The 24,461-nt window shown below is 43.8% G+C and overlaps 1 protein-coding gene across 1 annotated transcript in view; it reads right to left on the reverse strand.

Annotated features, from left to right (window-relative positions):
- The window catches only part of LOC124799128, a 739,238-nt gene that overhangs the window by 379,078 nt on the left and 335,699 nt on the right, over positions 1 to 24,461 (reverse strand). The window contains exon 2 of the mRNA XM_047262665.1: positions 3,599 to 3,821. Within this exon, the coding sequence (XP_047118621.1) occupies positions 3,599 to 3,821 (223 nt within the window). The remainder of the gene's footprint in view (positions 1 to 3,598; positions 3,822 to 24,461) is intronic.

Here is a 24,461-nt window from a genome sequence, read left to right on the forward strand (position 1 = left end):
GCTAATGGATTGATTGAGTCCTCGTCTAGGTAGGCACAGTACAATTTGCACAGTTTTACAGATATATGTATGCCGTGCTCTTTTGTACTCCAAATACAGAGAAACTGCAGTCGACGCTTGTTGCAAACATAACGGGAATTTGACTCTGTCATCTCACAGTGTGTCATTACGGGCACATTTGCAAGCAAACGATGTTGTTTGTGCTTGTGCTACTGATGCTACTGACTGGCATCACGCATCACTTTGTGATAGGGGGAGGAGTTTATTTATTATCCGTCATTCACCACGCAGAGAGTGTATGTATCCGTGATTGTTACACTTCCATTTAGGCCAATGTTATCTCTAATTTCTCCTATTCGATTTTGTGTGATTTCGTGACAAGCAGTGCTGCTACCTCTCAGCAAATCGTGATTGTATGGCTCCTGCTTAGAAAAAACATGAGCCTTCTTATCGGTAGCGAACCTTTCAAGAGCTGTCAAACCTCTAAACATGGATGTACAATGGTTACTTGTGCTGTATAATAATTTTAGTACAAAGTACCTGCAGCTGTACCTAATTCTGACTATGATAGTTGTGGAAAGAACAGTTCCCCATATCAGTCAGTAACAATCACAAAACTAACATTAGTTACAGAAAATTCTGTTATTCAATAATGCTTCTTCTGGGTACTGCCACTATTTAGTGATGAAGTGTCCATAACACTACTTAAGTGAAATTTAGATACAGTGTTTTCTATGTGTCAAGTTCATGTAAGTTGAACAAAAGACGATCATATGGGCTTCTACATGTCTTCCAGAGTAAATATAACAGCTGGTAGGGTTTTTGGATGATGCACTGATGCAAAGTGAATGCACAAAAACATCGTTAATAGATACCTTTAACACACAGAAAATTTCGCTCTATTAAATGCCACTAGTTTGCGATACAGCCCGACAAAACACAATGCAAAGAACTTAGCGACAAGACAAAATGCAACTCTCTGTGACAATCAGTTGACGCTGTCGACTTTGAGGCCCTACAAGTTTAAGTTGAAACCTCCGTGACTTCAAGCCAAGTGCATGCTGTGAAAAGAAGGGTAGGAAGGTTCAAAAATGGCTCTGAGCACTATGGGACTTAACATCTATGGTCATCAGTCCCCTAGAACTTAGAACTACTTAAACCTAACTAACCTAAGGACATCACACAACACCCAGCCATCACGAGGCAGAGAAAATCCCTGACCCCGCCGGGAATCGAACCCGGGAACCCGGGCGTGGGAAGCGAGAACGCTACCGCACGACCACGAGATGCGGGCAAGGGTAGGAAGGGCAATTTCTGAGTATAAGCAAGTAAAAGATGCCTATACAGGGTGGTCCATTGATCGTGACCGGGCCAAATATCTCACAAAATAAGCGTGAAAAAGAAAAAACTACAAAGAAAGAACCTTGTCTAGCTTGAAGGGGGAAACCAGATGGCGCTGTGGTTGGCCCGCTAGATGGCGCTGCCATAGGTCAAACGGATATCAACTGCGTTTTTTTAAATAGGAACCCCCACTTTTTATTACATATTCGTGTAGTACGTAAAGAAATATGAATGTTTTAGTTGGACCACTTTTTTCGCTGTGTGATAGATGGCGCTGTAATAGTCACGAACGTATGGCTCATAATTTTAGACGAACTGTTGGTAACAGGTAGGTTTTTTAAATTAAAATACAGAACGTAGGTACGTTTGAACATTTTATTTCGGTTGTTCCAATGTGATACATGTACCATTGTGAACTTATCATTTCTGAGAACGCATGTTGTTACAGCGTGATTACCTGTAAATACCACATTAATGCAATAAATGCTCAAAATGATGTCCGTCAACCTCAATGCATTTGGCAATACGTGTAACGACATTCCTCTCAATAGCGAGCAGTTCGCCTTCCGTAAATGTTCGCGCACGCAGTGACAATGCGCTGACGCGTGTTTGTTAGGTGTTGTCGGTGGATCACGATAGCAAATATCCTTCAACTTTCCCCACAGAAAGAAATCCGGGGACGTCAGATATGGTGAACTTGCGGGCCATGGTATGGTGCTTCGACGAACAAACCACCTGTCATGAAATATGCTATTCAATACCGCTTAAATCTCGGGTGAGCTATGTGCCGGACATCCATCATATTGGAAGTACATCGACATTCTGTCATGTAGTGAAACATCTTGTGGGAACATAGGTAGAACATTACATAGGAAATCAGCATACATTGCACTATTTAGATTTCCATCGATAAAATGGGGGCCAATTATCCTTCCTCCCATAATGCCACGCCATACATTAACCCGCCAAGGTCGCTGATGTTCCACTTGTCGCAGCCATCGTGGATTTTACGTTGCCCAATAGTGCATATTATGCCGGTTTATGTTACCGCTGTTGGTGAATGACGCTTCGTCGCTAAATAGAACACGTGCAAAAATCTGTCATCGTCCCGTAATTTCTCTTGTGCGTAATAGGAGAACTGTATACGACGTTCAGAGTCGTCACCATGCAATTTCTAGTGCATAGATATACGGTACGGGTGCAATCGAGTTTGATGTAGCATTCTCAACACCGACGTTTTTGAAATTCCCGATTCTCGCGCAATTTGTCTGCTACTGATGTGCGGATTAGCCGTGACAGCAGCTAAAACACCTACTTGGGCATCATCATTTGTTGCAGGTCGTGTTTGACGTTTCAAATGTGGCTGAACACTTTCTGTTTCCTTAAATAACGTAACTATCCGGCGAACGGTCCGGACACTTGGATGATGACGTCCAGGATACCGAGCAGTATACATAGCACACAACCGTTGGGCATTTTGATCACAATAGTCATACATCAACACGATATCGACCTTTTCCGCAAGTGGTAAACGGTCGATTTTAACACGAGTAATGTATCACGAAGCAAATGCCGTCCGCACTGGCGGAATGTTACGTGATACCACGTACTTATACGTTTGTGACTATTACAGTGCCATCTATCACAAAGCGATAAAAGTGGTCCAACTAAAACATTCATATTTCTTTACGTACTACACGAATGTGTAAGAAAAATGGGGATTCCTATTTTAAAAAAATGCAGTTGATATCCGTTTGACCTGTGGCTGCGTCATCTAGCGGGCCAACCATGGCGCCATCGGGTTTCCCCCTTCAACCTAGATGAGTTTCATTCTTTGTAGTTTTTTCGTATGATGCTTATTTCGTGAGAGATTTGGCCTGGTCACGATCAGTGGACCACCCTCTATAGCCATTGCAACAAACAACTGTAGAAAACTACTGTCACACTATGGGTACTGCACAGTTTAAAAGAAATCGTCAGTTTGGGTTGCAATTTGACAGATTGACCAATTATTAGAAGGAGTGCCTGAGAATAAGATTACGAACCCGAAGCTAGTTACAAAGAAATGAGGTATAAATACATAAAATAAAAAGTGATGCTATGAAGCTACTATTTCCAAAAGAAATAATATATCAGTTACCGATCTACAAATATAATAATAATGGGAAAGGTCAGGGTAATCAAAAGTTGATATATGATTGGACAGGGCATTTTATGACATAGCGTAGACAGAGAGCAGGGTGAGGCGCTCACTCACCAGGGTAGCCGAGTTCGCCCTTGGGGCCGCGGGGACCGGGCAACCCCGCCACGCCGGGGAGTCCCCTGGAGCCGGGCTCGCCGGGGAACCCCCGCTCTCCGCGGTCGCCCTTGGCGCCGGGCTGGCCGTGCAGTCCGGGCGGCCCCTGAGGACCTGGAGACCCCGGCACGCCCGGCGGGCAGTACTCCCGCGTCGACTTGCAGAACCCCTGGATCGCCACCAGCTGCAACACCACAACAAACAAGCGCTGTGAGGACAGATGGTTAAACACGAGACTGGTACTGCTACCCATTTCATAATGATTGACCTCTCGACTTATAACTAACGTTTCGCTTAAAGTGAATGATCTACGTCGATGTATTGTACCTTGCGGGAAAAATTGGAAAGGTTTACATTTATTTTATTTGATAATATTACATTTTAGTTGAAAAGTGGGTGACATACGCGGTGATATTTAAGAGAAAGCGTACTTCTTCGAGAACTTTTCGCTGAGTGTCTAATTTGAGGAGTCATTAAAGCCAGATCGTAATTTCGTTAACACTTTAAAGATACAACCATTCTTTCTTACAGGTGGGTTTTAGTTGCTTTCTGGTTAGACGCTTTGTCATAATATTTGCGGATGTAGATTCCCACAATCTGCCTAATGGTAAGTAAATAAAATGTCGTTTGACTAGGGCCTCCCGTCGGGTAGACCGTTCTCCAGGTGCAAGACTTTCGTTTTAACGCCACTTCGGCGACTTGCGCGCCGATGGGGATGAAATGATGATGATTAGGAAAACATAACTCTTAGTCTCTGAGCGGAGAAAATCTTCGACCCAGCCGGGAATCGAACCCGGGCCCTTAGGATTGACAGTTTGTCGCGCTGACGATTTTTTTAAAATCTCATTTTGTTCGTTTTCGTTCGTTGTATTTGCTCGGGGCGGACGTCGCAAAACACCCGTTTCAGTTCGTAGTTGATCCATTAACTCAGTTTTATTATTACAGAGGGCAGCTAACCCTCTAACCGAACACGCTGAGGTACCGTGCCGGCCATTCAGCTACTGGGGTGACAAGTATGAACAAGACGAAATGCGTAAATGGAGTAGTATTGTTGCCCTTCACAACCGTTACGTTTCCATGCGGATAAATTTACATAAAATGCTCATATCTCATGTTTAATTTTTTTGCATTTTCGTTTCTTGCAACACGTGGTTGCCAATGCGATGCTGCCAAAATCGCTGAGCAACATTTACTTTCCATTGTTCCTTGTTGATTACGTACTGTTTGCGGTGGATATCAGGGAGGATCTTGAATTAAAGTCCATGATCATCTAGAACGAACTGGCCTCCGTTTAAACATCCAGAACGCTGAATACTGCGAAACTATTCCAACTCCTGGAACTGTACAAGTTGATGGAACTTTTGTTACTAGTGTGGACACATTCCGACATCTATGTTCTTGACTACAGAGTTATGGCAATGTAATTGAGGACGTAACAGCAGGAATAAAAATGGACCTGGATAAGATTCAGAGACGTGGCTGGTATTCTTCATGATAAGAAGGTGCCTAACCACCTAAAATCAAAGATATGCAGCACACTGGTGAGACCAGTTGCAGTATGTAATACCGAGAGCTGGAACACACTTAGACGTGCTCAGCACTCACTAAACGCCATGGTAATGCAGTTACAGAGATCATTAGGCATTTCCCTATTTCCATGCGTAACCGTATCAAGAATACAACGGTCCGACAACTAGCTGGAGTGACTACAGTCAATGAGCAGATGCAAGAATGGAGACTCGGATGGCGTGGACACATCACATGGTCGCCAACTAGTTCACTCATTAGCTCAGTCTATCATCTAACTGTTGCTGGCCAGAGACAACGTGCAAGAACTGGGCACTAAAAACGTAGAGTACGAAGTTGCCATCCTTCACCGATCAAAAGACGCTTATTGCAGCATTACAACAGTGGCAGCGTGCTGCAGTAACAAGTGCGCTCTCTTGGAGCTTTGCATAGACTGGAGTTATTTACGCAGTTGCTTTACGAAAACTTAACTGACAAACACTGGGACTGTTCGTTAGTAATGACAATTGATGTAACCAACAAAAAAAAAAAAAAAATTAAGCTTTCCACCCGTGTGTCTTCCGCCGCAATAGAGAAGCACAGTCTCAGTGTCTGGCTTTTGAAAATGTAGCGGTGAAACGAATAATCAGAAAATAAGCGAAATAGAAAACGTAATATCTTCAAAGGGCGAAAATAAATGTTTCCCCTAATCTACATCTACACCTACATGGTTACTCTGCAATTCACATTTAAGTGCTTGGTAGAGGGTTCATCGAACCATTTTCATACTACTTCTCTACCATTCCACTCTCGAATGCCGCGTGGGAAAAAGGAACACCTAAATCTTTCCGTTCGAGCTCTGATTTCTCTTATTTTCTTATGGTGATCAAAAAAATGGTTCAAATGGCTCTGAGCACTATGGGACTTAACATCTATGGTCATCAGTCCCCTAGAACTTAGAACTACTTAAACCTAACTAACCTAAGGACATCACACAACACCCAGCCATCACGAGGCAGAGTTATGATGATCATTTCTCCCTACGTAGGTGGGTGTCAACAAAATATTTACGCATTAGGAAGAGAAAGTTGGTGATCGAAATTTCGTAAATAGATCTCGCTGCAAAGAAAACCGCCATTGTTTCAGTGACTGCCATCCCAACTCGCCTATCATATCAGTGACACTCTCACCCTATTGCGCGATAACACTAAACGAGCTGCGCTTCTTTGCAGTTTTTCGATCTCCTCCGTCAATCTTACCTGGTAAGGATCTCATACCGCGCAGCAATATTCCAGCAGAGGACGGACAAGTGTAATGTAGGCTGTCTCTTTAGCGGGCTTGTCGTATCTTCTAAGTGTTCTGCCAACAAAGCGCAGTCTTCGTTTCGCCTTCGTCACAATATTATCAATGTGGTCTTTCCAATTTAAGTTGCTCGCAATTGTAGTTTCTAGGTGTTTAGTCGAATTGACAGCCCTTAGATTTGTGCGATTTATCGTATACCCAAAATTTCTTTTGGTACCCATGTGGATGACCTCGCACTTTTCTTTGTTTAGTGCTCATTGCCACTTTTCGCACCATACAGAAATTCTCTCTAGATCATTTTGTAATTGGAATTGATTGTCTGATGATTTAATAAGACAGTAAATTACAGCATTATCTGCATACTATCTAAGGGGGCTGCTCAGATTATCACCTACATCATTTATATAAATCAGGAACAGCAGAGGGCCCATGACACTACCTTGCGGAATGCCGGATATCACTTCTGCTGTACTCTATGATTTACCGTCTATCACTACGAACTGCGACTGAGAGGAAATCATGAATCCAGTCACACAACTGAGACGATACTCCGTATGCACACAATTTGATTAATAGTAGCTTTTGAGGAACGGTATCAAAAGCCTTCTGGAAATCTAGGAATATGGAATCGATCTGAGATCCCTTGTCGACAGCACTCATTACTTCATGGGAATAAAGAGCTATCTGTGTTGCAGAAGAGCGATATTTTCTGAATCCGTGTTGGTGATGTATCAATAAGTAATTTTCTTCAAGGTGATTCATAATGTTCGAGTACAGTATATGCTCCAAAATTCTACTGCAAATTGAGGTCAGTGATATGAGTCTGTAATTCAATGGGTTACTCCTATTTCCTTTCTTGGATATTGGTTGAGCTGTGCTACTTTCCAGTCTTTAGGAACAGACTTTTCGTCAAGTGAGCGGTTGTATATGATTGCTAAGAAAGGCGCTATTGAGTCTGCATACTCTGAGAGGAACCTGACTGGTATACCAATTACGGTCTGGCTTCTATGACTCCTCAAAGATGACACGCACCAGAAAAATCCTCGGAAACATATCTGATCTCTTAAACATTATCGCGTATGTCGCTCCCTTTTCAACTAAAATGTAATATTCGTTCCCCAAATGAAATAAGACAGTTCCGAGATTCCGAAAAGGTACAGTACATCGATGTTCGTGATGCGATATAGCCAGAATACCTGCTCAAAGTCAGAGATCAGTCATTATAGAATGGATAACTGATTAGACTATCTGGTCGAGCAGTTCCCTACATGGAGATAAATTCCCCCGTAAATGTAAAATGAAATTTTCACGAAAGACATTTTGCGCCATGTAGTACGTAATACTCCTGGCGCAGTGCGTCGTCCTTTCGACAGTGACGAAACAATGAACTTGTTTTCCGACGGAATGCAATGAGTATGAGGCAGCACTTTCCGTCACGCGTGACAGGCCTACTGGTTGTTGACGAGTCTAATGCATTATACGTTCTATTAAAGCAGTTGCTTCAAGCCAGAAAAAGTTTGTGTGCAAATCGATATTAAGTGTGCTAAAAAGTTATGATTGCGCGTCATTGCCAAGAAAGATAAACTGTTAATTGAAGCAGTGTCCAGACCGTGTTGTTTGCACGTGTGGACTGAATAGTTAACACGCTTGCGGTTTCGTCTTCTGGGAATACAAAATTCCGCAACGTATTTTAAGTTTTGTGTCCCAATCGATGGAAAACACCGTATCCTGTTCGCGCGGTGCAAAATTCCTGCTCCAAGGAAAACACAGCTTTACTCAGCAACTACGACGAGACGTGCCGCCATTGGCCCTTGTCTTGATGTCTCGTCGTTCGTTATTTCGCCAGTCCACTTCTGCACACAACGCATTTTGGATTCTTTCGCAATGCAAGCAGCAATATTTTATTATTTCACGTGAAGGACCTCATAATTTTTAATGCTCAGCGTCAGGTGCAACTTCCATAACCATGCAATTCTTTAGGTAAATAATTGTGAGATACGTCTAGATCTTCTGATGACCGCTAGACGGTAAAAATTCTGCGAGGGCTGTTCAGAATGTCTCCTAAAACGTTTAGGTAGATAGAGAACAACAGAAGGCATATGAAGCTTCCTTGCGGAATCTCGGTCATAGCTTCTGTTTCGCTGTACGACTTGCTGTCAGTTACTACGAAATGTGACTTTTGTGATACGAAATTGCGAATCTAACGGCACATCTAACACTGTGATTCACAGGAACGCAATTTGATTACAAGCTGCTTGTGAAGAACTGTTCCAAAACCCTTCTGGAAATTAAAGTTATCGAATCACCTTGAGAACTATTGTCGCCAGCACTCATCACTTCGTGCAAATAAAGAGCAAGTTTGGTTCACAAAAACGATATTTTGTGAGTACATGCTGATTAGGTGTCAATAAATCGTGTTCTTCGGAGTATTTGATATTTTTGGAACACAATACCTGTTTCAGAATCGAGTTGGAAATTTATTTCAATTATATGAGGATATAATTCAGCAGGTTATCTGGATTTCCTTTCCTGTGTACTGGTGTGACCTGTGCAATTGTGAAGTCTTTAGATTCGGATTGTGTGAATCTGAAGATTTCCAGTAGGCGACCATTGCTATTGAATCAATTCAACCAGTTATTATCCCAATTCTAAGCGCTGCTAGTTCTTTTGTGAGCTTTAATACAAATCTGCATCATATCTCGGAATCCAAGGCCACGTCCGCTCAGTGCGACAGCTCGTAACCGACTCCTGCCATTTTCGCGCGCAAGACGCTTTCCCTAGCCAACGTTTTCTAGATCTACATCTGCGTCCATACTCTGAAAACCACTGTGAAGTGCGTGGCAGAGGTTGTTACCCGTTGTATCGGTTATTATGAATACTTCCCTATCCATTCAGATACGCAGCGCGGAAAGAACGACTATTTAAATGCCTCTGTGCAGACTGTAATTAATCTGAGCCTGTCATCATGACCTCTATGGAAGCGGTATGTAAGGGGTCGTTATACATTTCGCTGGTTCTTGAAGCTTTGAAAATTGGCTTTTTTTGTATTGTTAGCGTCATAGCATCAAGTGTCTGCCAATTCTGTTCTCTAACATTTCTGTAACATCATCTTCATGATGTTCTCGTTAGCCTCAATAACATACATAGCAGCCAGTAGCTGCCTGAAACTTTTAAAGAGTGACACAGTTTGGAGATAACCGCTTCTCCTGAAAGGATTGTAAGCACGACGTTATTTGAAATTCACGTTTAATTCGGGTTTCCTAGGGGCAGGCGTTTTGCGCCATGTAGTACGTAATATTCCTGGCGCAGTGCGTCGTCCCTTCGACAGTGGATCAAACGAACCTGTGGCCAATCGTGCTGCATTTCTCTGTACACTTTCGCCTTCCCCCGTTAGTCCCATTTTTGTAGGGGTCCCGGGACTCGAGTAGTAATACCGAAATATGTCGAGTGCTTTGCCTACAAGTGAGCCTATGTGGGCCAACGGCCTTGTCGCAGTGGTAACACCGGTTCCCGTCAGATCATCGGAGTTCAGCGCTGTTGGGCTGGGCTAGCATTTGGATGGGTGACCATCCGGTCTGGCAAATGCTGTTGGCAAGCGGGGTGCACTCAGCCCTTGTGAGGCAAACTGAGGAGCTACTTGATTGAGAAGTAGTGGCTCCGGTCTCGTAAACTGACATACGGCCAGCAGAGCGGTGTGCTGACCACATGGCCCTCCATATCCGCTTCCAGTGACGCCTGTGGGTTGAGGATGACACGGCGGTCGGTCGGTACCATTGGGCCTTCATGGTCTGTTCGGAAGGAGTTTAGTTTAGAGCCTATGTGGAGTTCCATTTCATGTCTCCACAATGTGTTACACCCAGGTATTTGTATGAATTTTCCGATTCCAATGTGAGTCTTTGATAGCGAGTCACACAATAACTCGCTCTTTCGTTTTGTGAAGTGCAGCATTTTTCATTTCTGAACATTTAAAGTTAGTTGCCAATTTTTGCACCATGTCGAATTCTTATCGAGACAGACAGCTTTATTCAGACAGTACTTCATTGTAGATAACTGGATCATCTGTTAAAATTCTGAGATTACTTTTAATATTCTCTGCAAGGCCATTAACGTACAACATGGATAGCAAAAGTAAGAACAGCCCTGGGGTACAGCCGTACTCACTTCTACATCTGTCGATGACTCTCCATCCAGGATAAATAACATTCTATGTCCTAATCAATAAATTCTCAATCCATTTACAAAATTTTTCTCTCACTCCATACGATCGTAGTTTTGATAATCAGCGTAAGTGTGGCACCGAGTCAAATGTTTTCAAAAATAGAGAAATAGTGCATGTATTTGAATGCCTTGATCCATGGCTTTCAGGATGTCAGGTGAGAAAATTGAGTTGGGTTTCGCATGATCAATGTTTTCGGAATACACGCTGGTCGATATGGAGGAAGTCATTTTGTTGGAGAGAAGTCATTAAGTTTGAGCTCAAACTGTATTCAAAGATTCTATAACAAACTGTTGTTAAGGATACCGCACATTAGTAGATTACTTCTGCTACTCTTCTTGTAGATGGGTGTGACTAGTGCTTTTTTCCAGTTATTGGCAGTGGTTTCTTGTTCGATGGTTCTGAGGTAGATTGCATAAGTGGCAGTCAAATGAAAAAGTGACACATGGAAAACAGTAAGCAAACGGTTTATTGATACGAAAGTAATCGCCGGAGGTGTTAATACACTTTTCCTACTGTGAGATAAGACGGTCAGTTCCTTCACGGAGATATGTTTGCGGCTGCCTACGGAACCATGACTGTATGCAGGTGTGCACCTCTTCAACCGAAGTAAATCGCCGCCCGCGAATGTTTTTCTTCAGGGCTTCAAGAAATTACATAGGGTGAGATCGGGATTGTAGGTAGTATGTGCAAGGGCTTCCCGGACGTCATCATTCTGTCGCAGGATAATTCCCGCGCAGGTTCGAATCCTGCCTCGGGCATGGATGTGTGTGATGTCCTTAGGTTAGTTAGGTTTAAGTAGTTCTACGTTATAGGAGACTGACGACCTCAGCTGTTAAGTCCCATAGTGATCAGAGCCATTTGACCCAATTCCCGCACACAAGTTGCCAAGGTTTTTTCGAGTGCGCTGCAGAAATTTCGCTTGAAACCTGTAAACATTCTCCATACAGTCGCGATCTCTCCCCACTCGATTTCGATATTTCTGGAGCGCTGAAGAAAGACAATCAAGGCCATCGATGCCCTATACCAGTTCAGTCAAAATATAAGGCTTCATACGTTACGTATTTTGATACTCGAAAACTCACTGATGAGGACGTACAGGGTGTGTGTATTGTGTATTATATATTAAACCGGGGACCAAGAAACGATGGAGAAGCTTCGTCCCGCCTTAGCCCTCAGTAGTTCACAACCTCACAACCGGCCACAGCAGTCCACCCACCCCACCGCAGCTCCACACCGAATCCAAGGTTATCGTGCGGTTCGACATCCAGCGGACCCCTCCGGGAACGTCTCGTACCAGACGATTGTAACCCCAAATGTTAGCGTGGTAGAGTAATTATGGTGCACGCGTACGTGGAGACAGTGTTTGCGCAGCAATTGTCGACGTAGTGTAACTGAGGTGGAATTAGGGGAACCAGCCCGCATTCGCCGAGACAGATGGAAAACCGCCTTAAAACACTCCATAAGTTGGTCGGCACACCGAACCTCCACAATATCCACCGGACGGATTCGTGCTGGGGACCGGCACGCCTTCCCGCTCGGGAAGCAGCGCGTTAGACTGCGCGGGGAGCGTGACGGGCACCTGTAGGGTACTTCCCATAGACATAGAATCATGACATTTGTCAAGAAGCGAGGTTTTACAGTTCACTCACGGTTTCGCAGGCAATTGCAAACACTTTTCCACGAAGGTATTGATGGTCTTGTCTCACATTGGGATAAATATATTAACAATTATGGCGATTACTTTTGAAATAATAAATGGTTTACTTACTGTTTAGGGTTTCCGTGCCCCAGTCTTAATAACGGAACCCTTACAAAGGCACTTTCTTGTCCGTCTGTCTGTTTGATTGTTAAGAACCTTTTCTCTCAGGAATGAGTAGATGTATTACATTCAAGTGTATGTCACATATGTCTATGGTCCCTTGGCGCTTTAAAACTTTTAAGCTTCTAAATCATTTCAGTCGATGGATACGGCTATTTATGTATGATATTTTGATACCCGAAAACTTACTTATCAAAACCTATAGTGTACTTGTCATGGACCTATAATCATGAAATTTGACAAAAAGTAAGCTTTCACAGTACAGGTGAAAGGAAATAGCGGAAACAGTTAATTTTTGATTCTGATACACGAAAAAAATATATCTTTTGTCATTTGTTACCCGACATGAAACTCGAAATTAAAATATTATCGAAAGTCTGGGAATCCCTGGGACCAATATCTTGGCAGTATCCATGTCGATACAAGCGACAATCGTGAATATTCTCGATTCCCGGAAAGAACGGACTGTCTACGTACGTAATTAAGTTTCTACGGAACCCTTAGTGCGCGAATCCTATCCGCATCTTCACAGTCGTTTCCATGTCTCATTTTCATTTGATAGCCGCTTATTCCGGTTGGTTCTAGTTAAACTTTCCCTATTTAACACGTTATAACACGGAAACTAATTACCGTACGAGGACCAAACTTGGTAGCATTAACGTCAAGGTTCAAATGTTTCAAATGGCTCTGAGCACTATGGGACTTAACATCTGTGGTCATCAGTCCCCTAGAACTTAGAACTACTTAAACCTAACTAACCTAAGGACATCACACACATCCATGCCCGAGGCAGGATTCGAACCTGCGACCGTAGTAGTCGCGCGGTTCCGGACTGAGCGCCTGAACCGCTAGACCACCGCGGCCGGCTAACGTCAAGGACATGGAGAATAGAAATAATGCAGTATCAGTTCAACTGAAACAGTTTTAATGTGCTGCTACGGTACATCGTACCATTGCGTACCGGAACCATTACTGTTACAAAATGGGCTCATTATAGCGCCCACCACTGTCCAGAAGAGTCTGAAAGCGCAGGATTGCATTCTGCGCAGCAGAACGAAGCATGTCCGTATTTATCTTGGCTGCCTCTCTCAATATGCTGCGCTTCAGATCAACACATGTGTCAATGTGCCGCGGTGAACTTCGTTCTTCGGGTAGCCAAAAACCATAAATCACAGGGATTGCAAACAGGTGACCGTGCCGGCCAAGCACTTGAAACCGATTGGCTGATAATTAGATCGTTTCCAAATGTGTTTCAGAGAAGCAGGTGACCTTCACGAGCGATGTGCTGTGGGGCCCCATCTTGCACGAAAACTGTTGAATTCAATGCGTCTCTCTCTTGTACGGCGGGTATGACATGCTGGCGACGCATATCGCAGTAACGCAGGTCAGTCACACTGCACGTCTTTGGTCCTTGAGCGCCAACCTGTTCAAAAAAGAATGGTCCAGTGATGAAGGTAGCCGTGAAGCCACAACATTGACGCATTCACCATACAGAGGAACTTCATGCACAGTGACTGGAGGTGAAGGTCCCCACATTCGACAGATTTGTGTGTTCGTCTCACACGTCGGAGAAAAATGAGCTTCGTCTGTCCATAGGATGGTCCATGGCCAGCCCTCGTCAACTTCAATCCTTACGAGAAGGTGGAGAGCGAAGTCAACACGTCTTCGTACGCCCTGTGGTGCAAGCTGCTGGACGATATGGATTTTGTACGGATAACATTACTGTTGGTAATGCCCTGCTCCTTTTGTCCAAGCTCATGTAGACACATCAACAAGTGCACTGCGACTAGTCAGGTGTGAGAGACCATGAATTACGATGACTGATCGCGGTACCTCGTGGTCATAGTTAGAACTCAACGGTGGTCTTGTGACGCATGGACGTCATGCACCCCATACTCTGGACATTAATGTACCAAGTTTGTTACTCGTAGTGTAATTAGTTTCCGTGTTATAACAAGCTAGATAGGGAAAGTTTAATTATAACTACCCGGCTGTTAACAGAACGGCTAACTCGGCCGCAAATTTGGCATAGAAGCTGATAAGGACTCCTTCGGACACAGGAGCTGTGTTCAGCTTTAGCGATTTCAGCTATTTCTCAAAACCACTGACACTAATATGTATGTCACTCATTCTTGTAGTCGTGTGAGAATTAAATAGGAGTAAATAGCCTCAGAAGTTACTATGTTACCTAAAACTTAAACAGGAACCAGTGATTCTTACAATGCTTGCTTGCATTAGTCTTGAAATAGCAATCTTTATATCCCTCAGTACATGAGTGGACAGTTATTCAGTTAAAGAGAAACGAAAAAATTACGAGTGTGCGTATATTTGTCACTGTGTTGTACGAGGTGTGACTAAGATACAAAGGGACCATTTCTGGAACACGTTTATTACAAAAACATACATGTTTAATTACTGTCACACTCAATGCACTCCCCTCCTGTATCCATACAACGCTCTTCACAGGCTTTCCATTGATGGAAACACTGCTAGATATCTTCCTTTGTGAGTTCTTTGAAGACACGTGCTCCTTCTCCCTTTACTGCTTTAACGGACTGAAATGTTGCTCCTTTCATGTAGATTCGACTTTGGCGAATAGACGACAGTCAGATGGTGCTAGGTGAGGCAAATTGCGTTGGTGGTCTAACACTGGGATGTGTACTTCTATAGAAACCTCTTAACAGACTACACGGATGAGTTGGTGCGTTGTCTTGCTCTTCCACAATTCTGACCTTTAATTCGTCTTATTTTTTCACGGAGTAGAGTAAGACCCTCAAGGTTGTAAAGTGGACTAACAGCTTGACGTTCAGGAACCCAGTGAAGATGCACAACTCCAGGAATATTGAAAAAAAAGAGAAAAAAATCATCATCGCTTTGAATCTTGATTTGCTCATTCGAGCTTTTCCGATCTCGGTGAAGTTGGGTGGCAGGAATTGGTATTTAGTTTCAGGATTTTAAGTGAAAAACCAAGATTCGATCGCACACAGTTTTATCACGTGTGTAAACTATACCTTATCCATTCTTTGTCAATTCGTTCAGTTTCAACGATCGATAAAATACTAGACCGGCGGGCGGATCGAGCAGATTATCTAGTTTCCGATATTTTCACCCGTGTTTGTTGTTGAAGGGCGTTCGGGGCGTGAGTCATTTTCAGCGTCTGCTCGGCCATCTTGCAAACACTTGAACTACTCAAAAACTCGCGTACGTGACATAAAGTCTTCGCCATAAATTTCTTATAGTACAAGATAGGTTTCAGCAGCAGATTTCCAAGTTTCATGTGAGACATCACTACAATTCGTTTCCTTTACTTTACATCTATGGTCACAAACTTTTTGTTAACAGGTTACTGGTTTCGGTCTATAATGAACATCATCAGATCTGCAGCAAAAATGGGAAAAACATAAATGCATTCGCAGATTGTCTACAGCTTAAAAACAATACATAGACCATAATGGAAAGTACTACTGACAATATATGCATGTGTGTGCTTTACGTATGAAGAGGCATAGCTGCTTCATAAAAACAAAGTCCTAATGTACTTTGTTTTTTATGAAACAGGTATGGATGTACTTTATTTTTATGAAACAGGTATGCCTCTTCATACATAAAATGCACACATGCATATATTGCCAGTAGTACTTTTCATTATGGTCTATGTGTTGTTTTTAAGCTGTTGACAATATGCAAATGTATTTATGTTTTTCCAATTTTTGTTGCAGATCTGATGATGGTCATTATAGACCGAAACCGGTAATCTGTTAACAAAAAGTTTGTGACCGTAGACATAAAGTAAAGGAAACTTATTGCATATACAGGTCACTGTTTTATTCGCGACAATGTCGCAGCTTCTGTCACGACAATTCGTTGTCCTATTTTTACACATATCATTATTCCAGAAAAAAATAACAGCTCTTACACAAACGGGGGCCATGGCCACACTGATCTGTGTACAGATACCGGAGATGCCGCTTTCGACTGAGAAGGCTGCACGTTTCACAGCTATTGGTCCTTCATCTTCGGCGCATGCGTACTTACTCAGTGATGACAAGAGATGGAACTGATCCCCCATGGTACACAAAACATGTCCGAACGCTGTTGCAGAGGCAACGGAAAATGCATGCGAAGTTCAGAAGAACGCAAAATTCCGAAGATTGGCTAAAATTTACACACGCGCGAAATTTGGCACGGACTTCAATGCGAGACGCCTTTAATAGGTTCCACAACGACATTGTCTCGAAATTTGGTAGAAAATCCGAATAAATTCTGGTCGTATGTAAAGTACACAAGCGGCAAGACGCAGTCAATACCTTCGCTGCGCAGTGCCGATGGTACAGTTACCGACGACTGTGCCGCTAAAGCGGAGTTATTGAACGCAGTTTTCCGAAATTCCTTCACCAGGGAAGACGAATGGAATATTCCTGAATTTGAAACACGAACAGCTGCTAGTATGAGTTTCTTAGAAGTAGATACCTTAGGGGTTGCGAAGCAACTCAAATCGCTTGATACGTGCAAGTCTTCAGGTCCAGATTGTATACCGATTAGGTTCCTTTCAGATTACGCTGATACAATAGCTCCCTACTTAGAAATCATACACAGCCACTCGCTCACCGATAGATCTGTACCTACAGATTGGAAAATTGCGCAGGTCGCACCAGTGTTTAAGAAGGGTACTAGGAGTAATCCATCGAACTTCAGACCTATATCGTTGACGTCGGTTTGCAGTAGGGTTTTGGAGATTATACTGTATTCAAACATTATGAATCACCTCGAAGGGAACGATCTATTGATACGTAATCAGCATGGTTTCAGAAAACATCGTTCTTGTGCAACGCAGCTAGCTCTTTGTTCGCACGAAGTAATGGCCGCTATCGACAGGGGATCTCAAGTTGATTCTGTATTTCTAGATTTCCGGAAAGGTTTTGACACCGTTCCTCACAAGGGACTTCTCATCAATCTGCGGGCCTACGGGGTATTGTCTCAGTTGTTCGACTGGATTCGTGATTTCCTGTCAGGAAGGTCGCAGTTCGTAGTAATAGACGGCAAATCATGGAATAAAACTGAAGTGATATCAGGTGTTCCCCAGGGAAGCGTCCTGGGACCTCTGCTGTTCCTGAGCTATATAAATGACCTGGGTGACAATCTGAGCAGTTCTCTTAGGTTGTTCGCAGATGATGCTGTAATTTACCGTCTAGTAAGGTCATCCGAAGACCAGTATCAGTTGCAAAGCGGTTTAGAAAAGATTGCTGTATGGTGTGGCAGGTGGTAGTTGACGCTCAATAACGAAAAGTGTGAGGTGATCCACATGAGTTCCAAAAGAAATCCGTTGGAATTCGATTACTCGATAAATAGTACAATTCTCAAGGCTGTCAATTCAACTAAGTATCTGGGTGTTAAAATTACGAACAACTTCAGTTGGAAAGACCACATAGATAATATTGTGGGGAAGGCGAGCCAAAGGTTGCGTTTCATTGGCAGGACACTTAGAAGATGCAACAAGTTCACTAAAGAGACAGCTTAGAGTACACTCGTTCGTCCTCTGTTAGAATATTGCTGCGCTGTGTGGGATCCTTACCAGGTGGGATTCACGGAGGACATCGAAAGGGTGCAAAAAAGGGCAGCTCGTTTTGTATTATCACGTAATAGCGGAGAGAGTGTGGCAGATATGATACGCGAGTTGAGATGGAAGTCATTAAAGCAAAGACGTTTTTCGTCGCGGTGAGATCTATTTACGAAATTTCAGTCACCAACTTTGTCTTCCGAATGCGAAAATATTTTGTTGAGCCCAACCTACATAGGTAGGAATGATCATCAAAATAAAATAAGAGAGATCAGGGCTCGAACAGAAAGGTTTGGGTGTTCGTTATTCCCGCGTGCTGCTCGGGAGTGGAATGGTAGAGAGATAGTAATGATTGTGGTTCGATGAACCCTCTGCCAAGCACTTAAATGTGAATTGCAGAGTAATCATTTAGATGTAGATTTTATAGTCGCACCCCGCATGTGCTACGAGCAGCGACAATGCTGTTAGCGCCTCCCGCGGCCAGTGCCAGCAGGTAGGCGCCTGTAGCCACCCCTGGGACGGCTGCCGGTACTGAACGAGGGCGGCTCTGGCTACCGGGACGTGCAGCAACCCCTCCCTGGGCCGCAAGTTGCCGGTGGAGTGTCGCGAGGAGTTGCCGAACAGCAGCTGGGTGGGGCGGGGCGCGGCGGCGCACGGCGCCGGGCGATTAGCGGAAGAGGCGCCAACTTGTGCTGTCGCTCCATTACCCAAGTTTACCCTCCAGCACGCCCTACGACTCGGCACGGGAGGTGCGCGGTCAGGAGGCTCCGCGCCCGACTTACGTTACCGCGGCGGGCCTACGCACTCGTAATCAGCACCCAATGATAGCTGTGCCAAGAGGTGGAATGAAGTGGTTCACAAATAAATGATTTATTCTAGGAATTTTCTAAGAGTCGAAAAACATTGCTGGCCGGGTGGGCGAGCGGTTCTAGGCGCTACACTCTGGAAACGCGCAACCGCCACGGTCGCAGTTTCGAATCCTGCCTCGGGCATGGATGTGTGTGATGTCCTTAGGTTAGTTAGGTTTAAGTAGTTCTAAGTTCTAGGGGACTGGTGACCTCAGAAGTTAAGTCCCATAGTGCTCAGAGCCATTTGAACCATTTTTGAAAAACATTACCCAAAATTTCCAGTGGTCTAAGAAAAGACGGAAGCTTTTCTTTAAAGAATTGGTTTCCTTTATATAAAACAAAATGTCACAACTTATTTAGTTTTTCTTCTTTTTAGTGTATTAGTTACTTGCGAACCCAGCAATGCTTCGCAGCTGCTAGATATGTATGGGAACTGGATGTACGTCCTAATCTCTGTCTCGCCCCCTTCTCTCCATCCATCTCCTCCTCTCCCTTCTCTTTCTCAATCTTCTCCTCCGCCCCCTGTCTCTGTCTCTCCCCTCCTTCCCTCTCAGCATGTTCATTTCCTCCACAGTCCCTGTTCACCCTCTCTTTCCCCGCTTTCTCTGACTGTGAACCTTGTTATTGGTGTTGCAAAGGGAACCTTGATTGTGATTTAAAGTCGTTTAAAATGGATGGGTAAATCAATTGGAATCATTGGTGCGTGGGGTATGAGAGAGACCACTCTAGCTTCTGGATCTCTGAGGATAGTGGCTTCAATGTCAGTATATTGCACGGTTTTAATATATGAACATGCTGAATTACGAAGTTTCGGATGCTTCCGCCAAATCAAAGAAGATTTGCAGAAAATTAATGCGTTGCAGTTATCCCTCAGCATTAGTAAGTGTAACCTACTGCGTATAACAAGACGAGAATCCCCATTAATGTAAGAGTACAAAATAAATGCCCAGTCTTTGGAAGCGTAACATCCGTCAAGTATCTGGGTGTGACTATTCGAAGATATCAAATGGAATGATCAGATCACACAAGTAAAGGATAAGGCAAACTCTAGACTGCGGTTTGTTTGTAGACTCCTGAAGCGATGCAGTCCTTCAACAATACGTTAGTTTGTCCAGTCTTAGAATATTGTTCGCCTGTAAGCGACCCTTAACAGTTGGGTCTGATTCAAGAGATTGAGAAGGTCCAAAGCAGAGCGGCAAGATTCGTGACTGGTACGTTTAGCCATCGCGAGAGCGTTATAAATCTCATAGAAAGTCTGAAGTGGGACACATTTGCCGGTAGATGGCACGCTAAAATTAAGGGGCTGCTCACTAAATTCCGAAATCCGATCTTCACCGAGGATGTAGAGCATATATTATTACCGCCAACTTTCAAATCGCGCAATGATCACCATTGAAATGAGGGAAATTAGAGCTCGTACTGAGGCGTTCAGACAGTCGTTTTTCAATCGCGCGATCCGTGGGTGGAACAAATGGGGGGGGGGGGGGGGTGGGAGGGGCGAGGGATATGACTTTGGCGCGAATTGTGCCCTCCGCCACCCACCGCTTGGTGGTTAGTGGAGTATATATGTAGATGTAGACACAGTAGTATTCTGATCAGAAGCCAATAAGTCATATATATGCATATTTCCAGTTTTCTATTGAAACCCACTTTGATGAATAGAACGAACGGCACACTGCTGTGTGTCCACATTTTGTTTCGGTAGGCCTGCAAAGTTTTTGTAATTGTTGCTTCACAGGACGTAAATGTTTTAACACAGTCACATTTAAGGATCACTTAGAGTTGCTGATGACATAAGCCATTACTACCCCCCAGTTTAGTTCAACCGATCATTATCCTGTAGCACAAAATTACTTATGTCAGCTTGCATGGCGTCGTTCTTACTGTGACGCCAATCAATAGAGAGGAAACTGTCCTGTTTCACTGAAACGTCCTTCAGCAATGAAATACATTAAGAGTAAAATGTATTAACATAGTAAAAAAATCTAAATGCACTGTCAATACTGAGGTTTAGTTTTATTATGCATACTCGTCAGTATGCATAATGTACTGCAGACTGTTCAAAAATGATTCAAATGGCTCTGAGCACCATGGGACTTAACATCTGAAGTCATCAGTCCCCTAGAACTTAGAACTACTTAAACCTAACTGATATAAGGACATCACACACATCCATGCCCGATGCAGGATTCGAACCTGCGACCGTAGCGGTAGCGCGGTTCCAGACTGAAGCGCCTAGAACCGCTCTGTCACAGCGGCCGGCTGCAGACTGTAGGATTCTACTTGAATAAAGACCGTGTACCAAAGTCATATGGAAATGTTAATTCATTTTAATACTACTGTTTCTGTCCTATTAGCCGTTTTAATTCCTGTTGGGTGCCAAACCATGTAAGATAAACCATCTACTGTCGAATTTACAAAGTTAGAGCAGGTAACTTGAGGAAAAGCGACCAGTAGGAAACACCATATGTCATAACAAATGAAACTCGTCGATTTGTATTTTCAATTAAGTAAGGAAGCTGCACAGTTACCAGTTCATTCAGAGCGCATGGCCTGGATGCACTTTTAATACCACATTAATTATTCCATGTTGGTGAATTTGCGTGTCGCGAAAAATTTGGAGTCGTCGGTCTGGTGAATAGGTTGGAGTTCTGCCTGGTGCTGTGACAAGTTCCAGTCTTTGCTTCGCCAGTTTAATTGCGACGTAGTGGACCACAGGGCGCTCAGCTTGTCAGTGTCAGTGAACAGAAAATATAGGAAGTTTCCAGAATCTATTCAGGCAGAACAAGATTGGAGAAGGCATATAGCACACATAAAAATAATCTGGATTTCAATATCTCCCTACAGTGTCTTTTATACCGGATGATATTGAACTCAGATATAAGAGCAAGGATTGCGACAAGTAGTGCAACAATCTTTAGCTGCAAATAGTTGCAGTATTTGGTACATATCGCGTGTGGAATGTTGACTGACGACGAATTTATAGGGGCCTTGTGACCAGTGAAGGACTGTCTCATTTAAGGCAGCCAAACGACAACGTAAGTGCTTCAGTGTTCCACGGGCGTCTCGACGAACAATGTCACGAAAGCTGCACAGTGCTTCAACCAGACAGCTGTTGTCATCTTCAGCTGCTTACTGACGTGTTACTGCAGTGGCTCGCCAGTATATGCGCTGGCAAGCTATACAAGCTCAGGCGCCGAAGGGCGGATCTACGTATAACATCAATAGACGAATCATGGAGCACGGCGACATCCAGAGAAAGGAGCCACGGTCTTCGCATGTGCGACGCGGGAAAAGGGCGGCCGGAAACCGCGGGCCAGCGCTCGCTGGCAGAGTGTTAGCACTCACTTTAAGTGTCCGACTCTGATTCTCAATTTGTGTTGATTTCGATTCGTTGGTCTGCGGCCGACATTGCCTTAGTACCACCAATGCTGTTTCCCATGCCTTGTTAAGTTGAAATCCCGTGTCTCTATTGATCGGATCGTTAATTATACTATGTTTAGTTATACCGTGTGTAGCCCTTCGTTCCCACAGTAGCTAACCTCCTTATGGAAGACTTCAAGGAAAAAGCAGTTCAGTCAGCGATTTTGAAATCTAAATGTTTCTGGAGATATGTGGACGACACCTTTGTAGTATGGCCACATGGACAGCAACGTTTCCTGTATTTCTGGAAGACTTTAACACCCTCTATCCGAGCACTCGCTTCAACATGGAAATGGAGAACATGGAGACCTACCGCTTTTATATGTCTTGGTTTCCAGAAAATAAGATGGTTTCTTGGGTCCCAGTGTGCTCCGTAAACTAAGTCACGCTGACCTATATCTATGAGCTACGACCTGCCCTCATACATCTCAATGCAAAGGTGCATTACGGACACTCGTTCACAGGGCTAGAGTTATCTCAGACCTAGGAACCTTATGTAAGTCTGCATGCTTTCGTGGCCGTTGTCACTTCAGTTATAACCTGCAGGGTTATTAGGTCGCGTCATATTTCTCCTAAAATGATCGACATTTCGACCACTCTTCTGGGATCTTCCTCAAGATCTTCTGGTGTCCACTATTGCTAGAGCACTTTCAGAGACGAGTTTCGCGTCCTCTTATAAAGGGAATTTTCCCGCGTTCGTGCTGGAGAAGTGATAGTATAGCGTGAATATTAGCCTATGGTTATGGCCCACTAATGGTACCCATAAGAATTTTAACCAAACCTGCTTGACTCCTCGGTGAGGGTATGTTCTCGAAACTTCAACAAAAGACCGTACCGAGCTACTGAGCTTTTCTCTTCCAGAGTCTTCCACTGGAGTTTGTCCATCATCTCCGTAACGCTTTCGCGATTACTAAATGATCCTGTAACGAAGCGCGCTGCTCTCCGTTGGATCTCTATCTCTTCTATCAACCGTATCTGGTACGGATCCCACACCGGTGAGCAGTATTCAAGCAGTGGGCGAACAAGTGTACCGTAACCTACTTCCTTTGTTTTCGAACTGCATTTCCTTAGGATTCTTCCAATGAATCTCAGTCTGAGATCTGCTTTACTGACGATTAAGTTTATATGGTCATACCATTTTAAACCACTCCTAATGCCTACTCCCAGATAATTTGTGGAATTAACTGCTTCCAGTTGCTGATCTGCTATATTGTAGCTAAATGATAAAGGATCTATCTTTCTGTGTATTCGCAGCACATTACACTGTCTACATTGAGATTCAGTTGCCATTCCCTGCACTATGGGTCAATTCGTTGCAGATCCTCCTGCATTTCAGTACAATTTTCCATTGTTACAACCTATCGATATACTACAGCATCATCCGCAAAATGTCTCAGTGAGCTTCCGATGTTATCATCAAGGTCATTTATATATATTGTGAATAGCAACGGTCCTACGACACTCCCCTGCGGCACACCTGAAATCACTCTTACTTCGGAAGACTTCTCTCCACTGAGAAATACATGCTGCGTTCTGTTATCTAGGAACTCTTCAATCCAATCACACAATTGGTCTGATAGCCCATATGCCCTTACTTTGTTCATTAAACGACTGTGGGGAACTGTATCAAACGCCTTGCGGAAGTCAAGAAACACAGTATCCACCTGGGAACCCGTGTCTATGGCCCTTTGAGTCTCGGGGACGTATAGCACGAGCTAGGCTTCACACGATCGTCTTTTTCGAAACCCATGCTGATTCCTACACAGTATGTTTCTAGTCTCCAGAAAAGTCATCACCGATTTGTGGAGTATTCGGATGTTGAAGTGGCCCGTTACAGGAGAGAACACGAAGGCAGGAATTGTGTGGGTAGATTTGCGATCGACCACGACTGACCACCAACAAGGGCGGTTCGTCGTGTTGGCAGCAAGCACGTCGCAATCTCTTCTGCTTTCACAGAACAAATAATTGACTACCTGCGACATTCTTTTTCATCCCCCAAGAAGGGTCAGAGTCTAGCAGCAGCCTGATTAGAGAATTGCCGTCACATGCGTAGGCTACCGTTAACACCGCAACACAAACGGCTGCGTCTAGAATTGTAAATCTGTGGTAAGATCGCATGGGACCAAAGTCTTAGGTCATCGGTCCCTAAG

Source organism: Schistocerca piceifrons, chromosome 5 (assembly GCF_021461385.2).
Source record: "Schistocerca piceifrons isolate TAMUIC-IGC-003096 chromosome 5, iqSchPice1.1, whole genome shotgun sequence".
Classification (NCBI taxonomy): Eukaryota; Metazoa; Arthropoda; class Insecta; order Orthoptera; family Acrididae; genus Schistocerca; species Schistocerca piceifrons.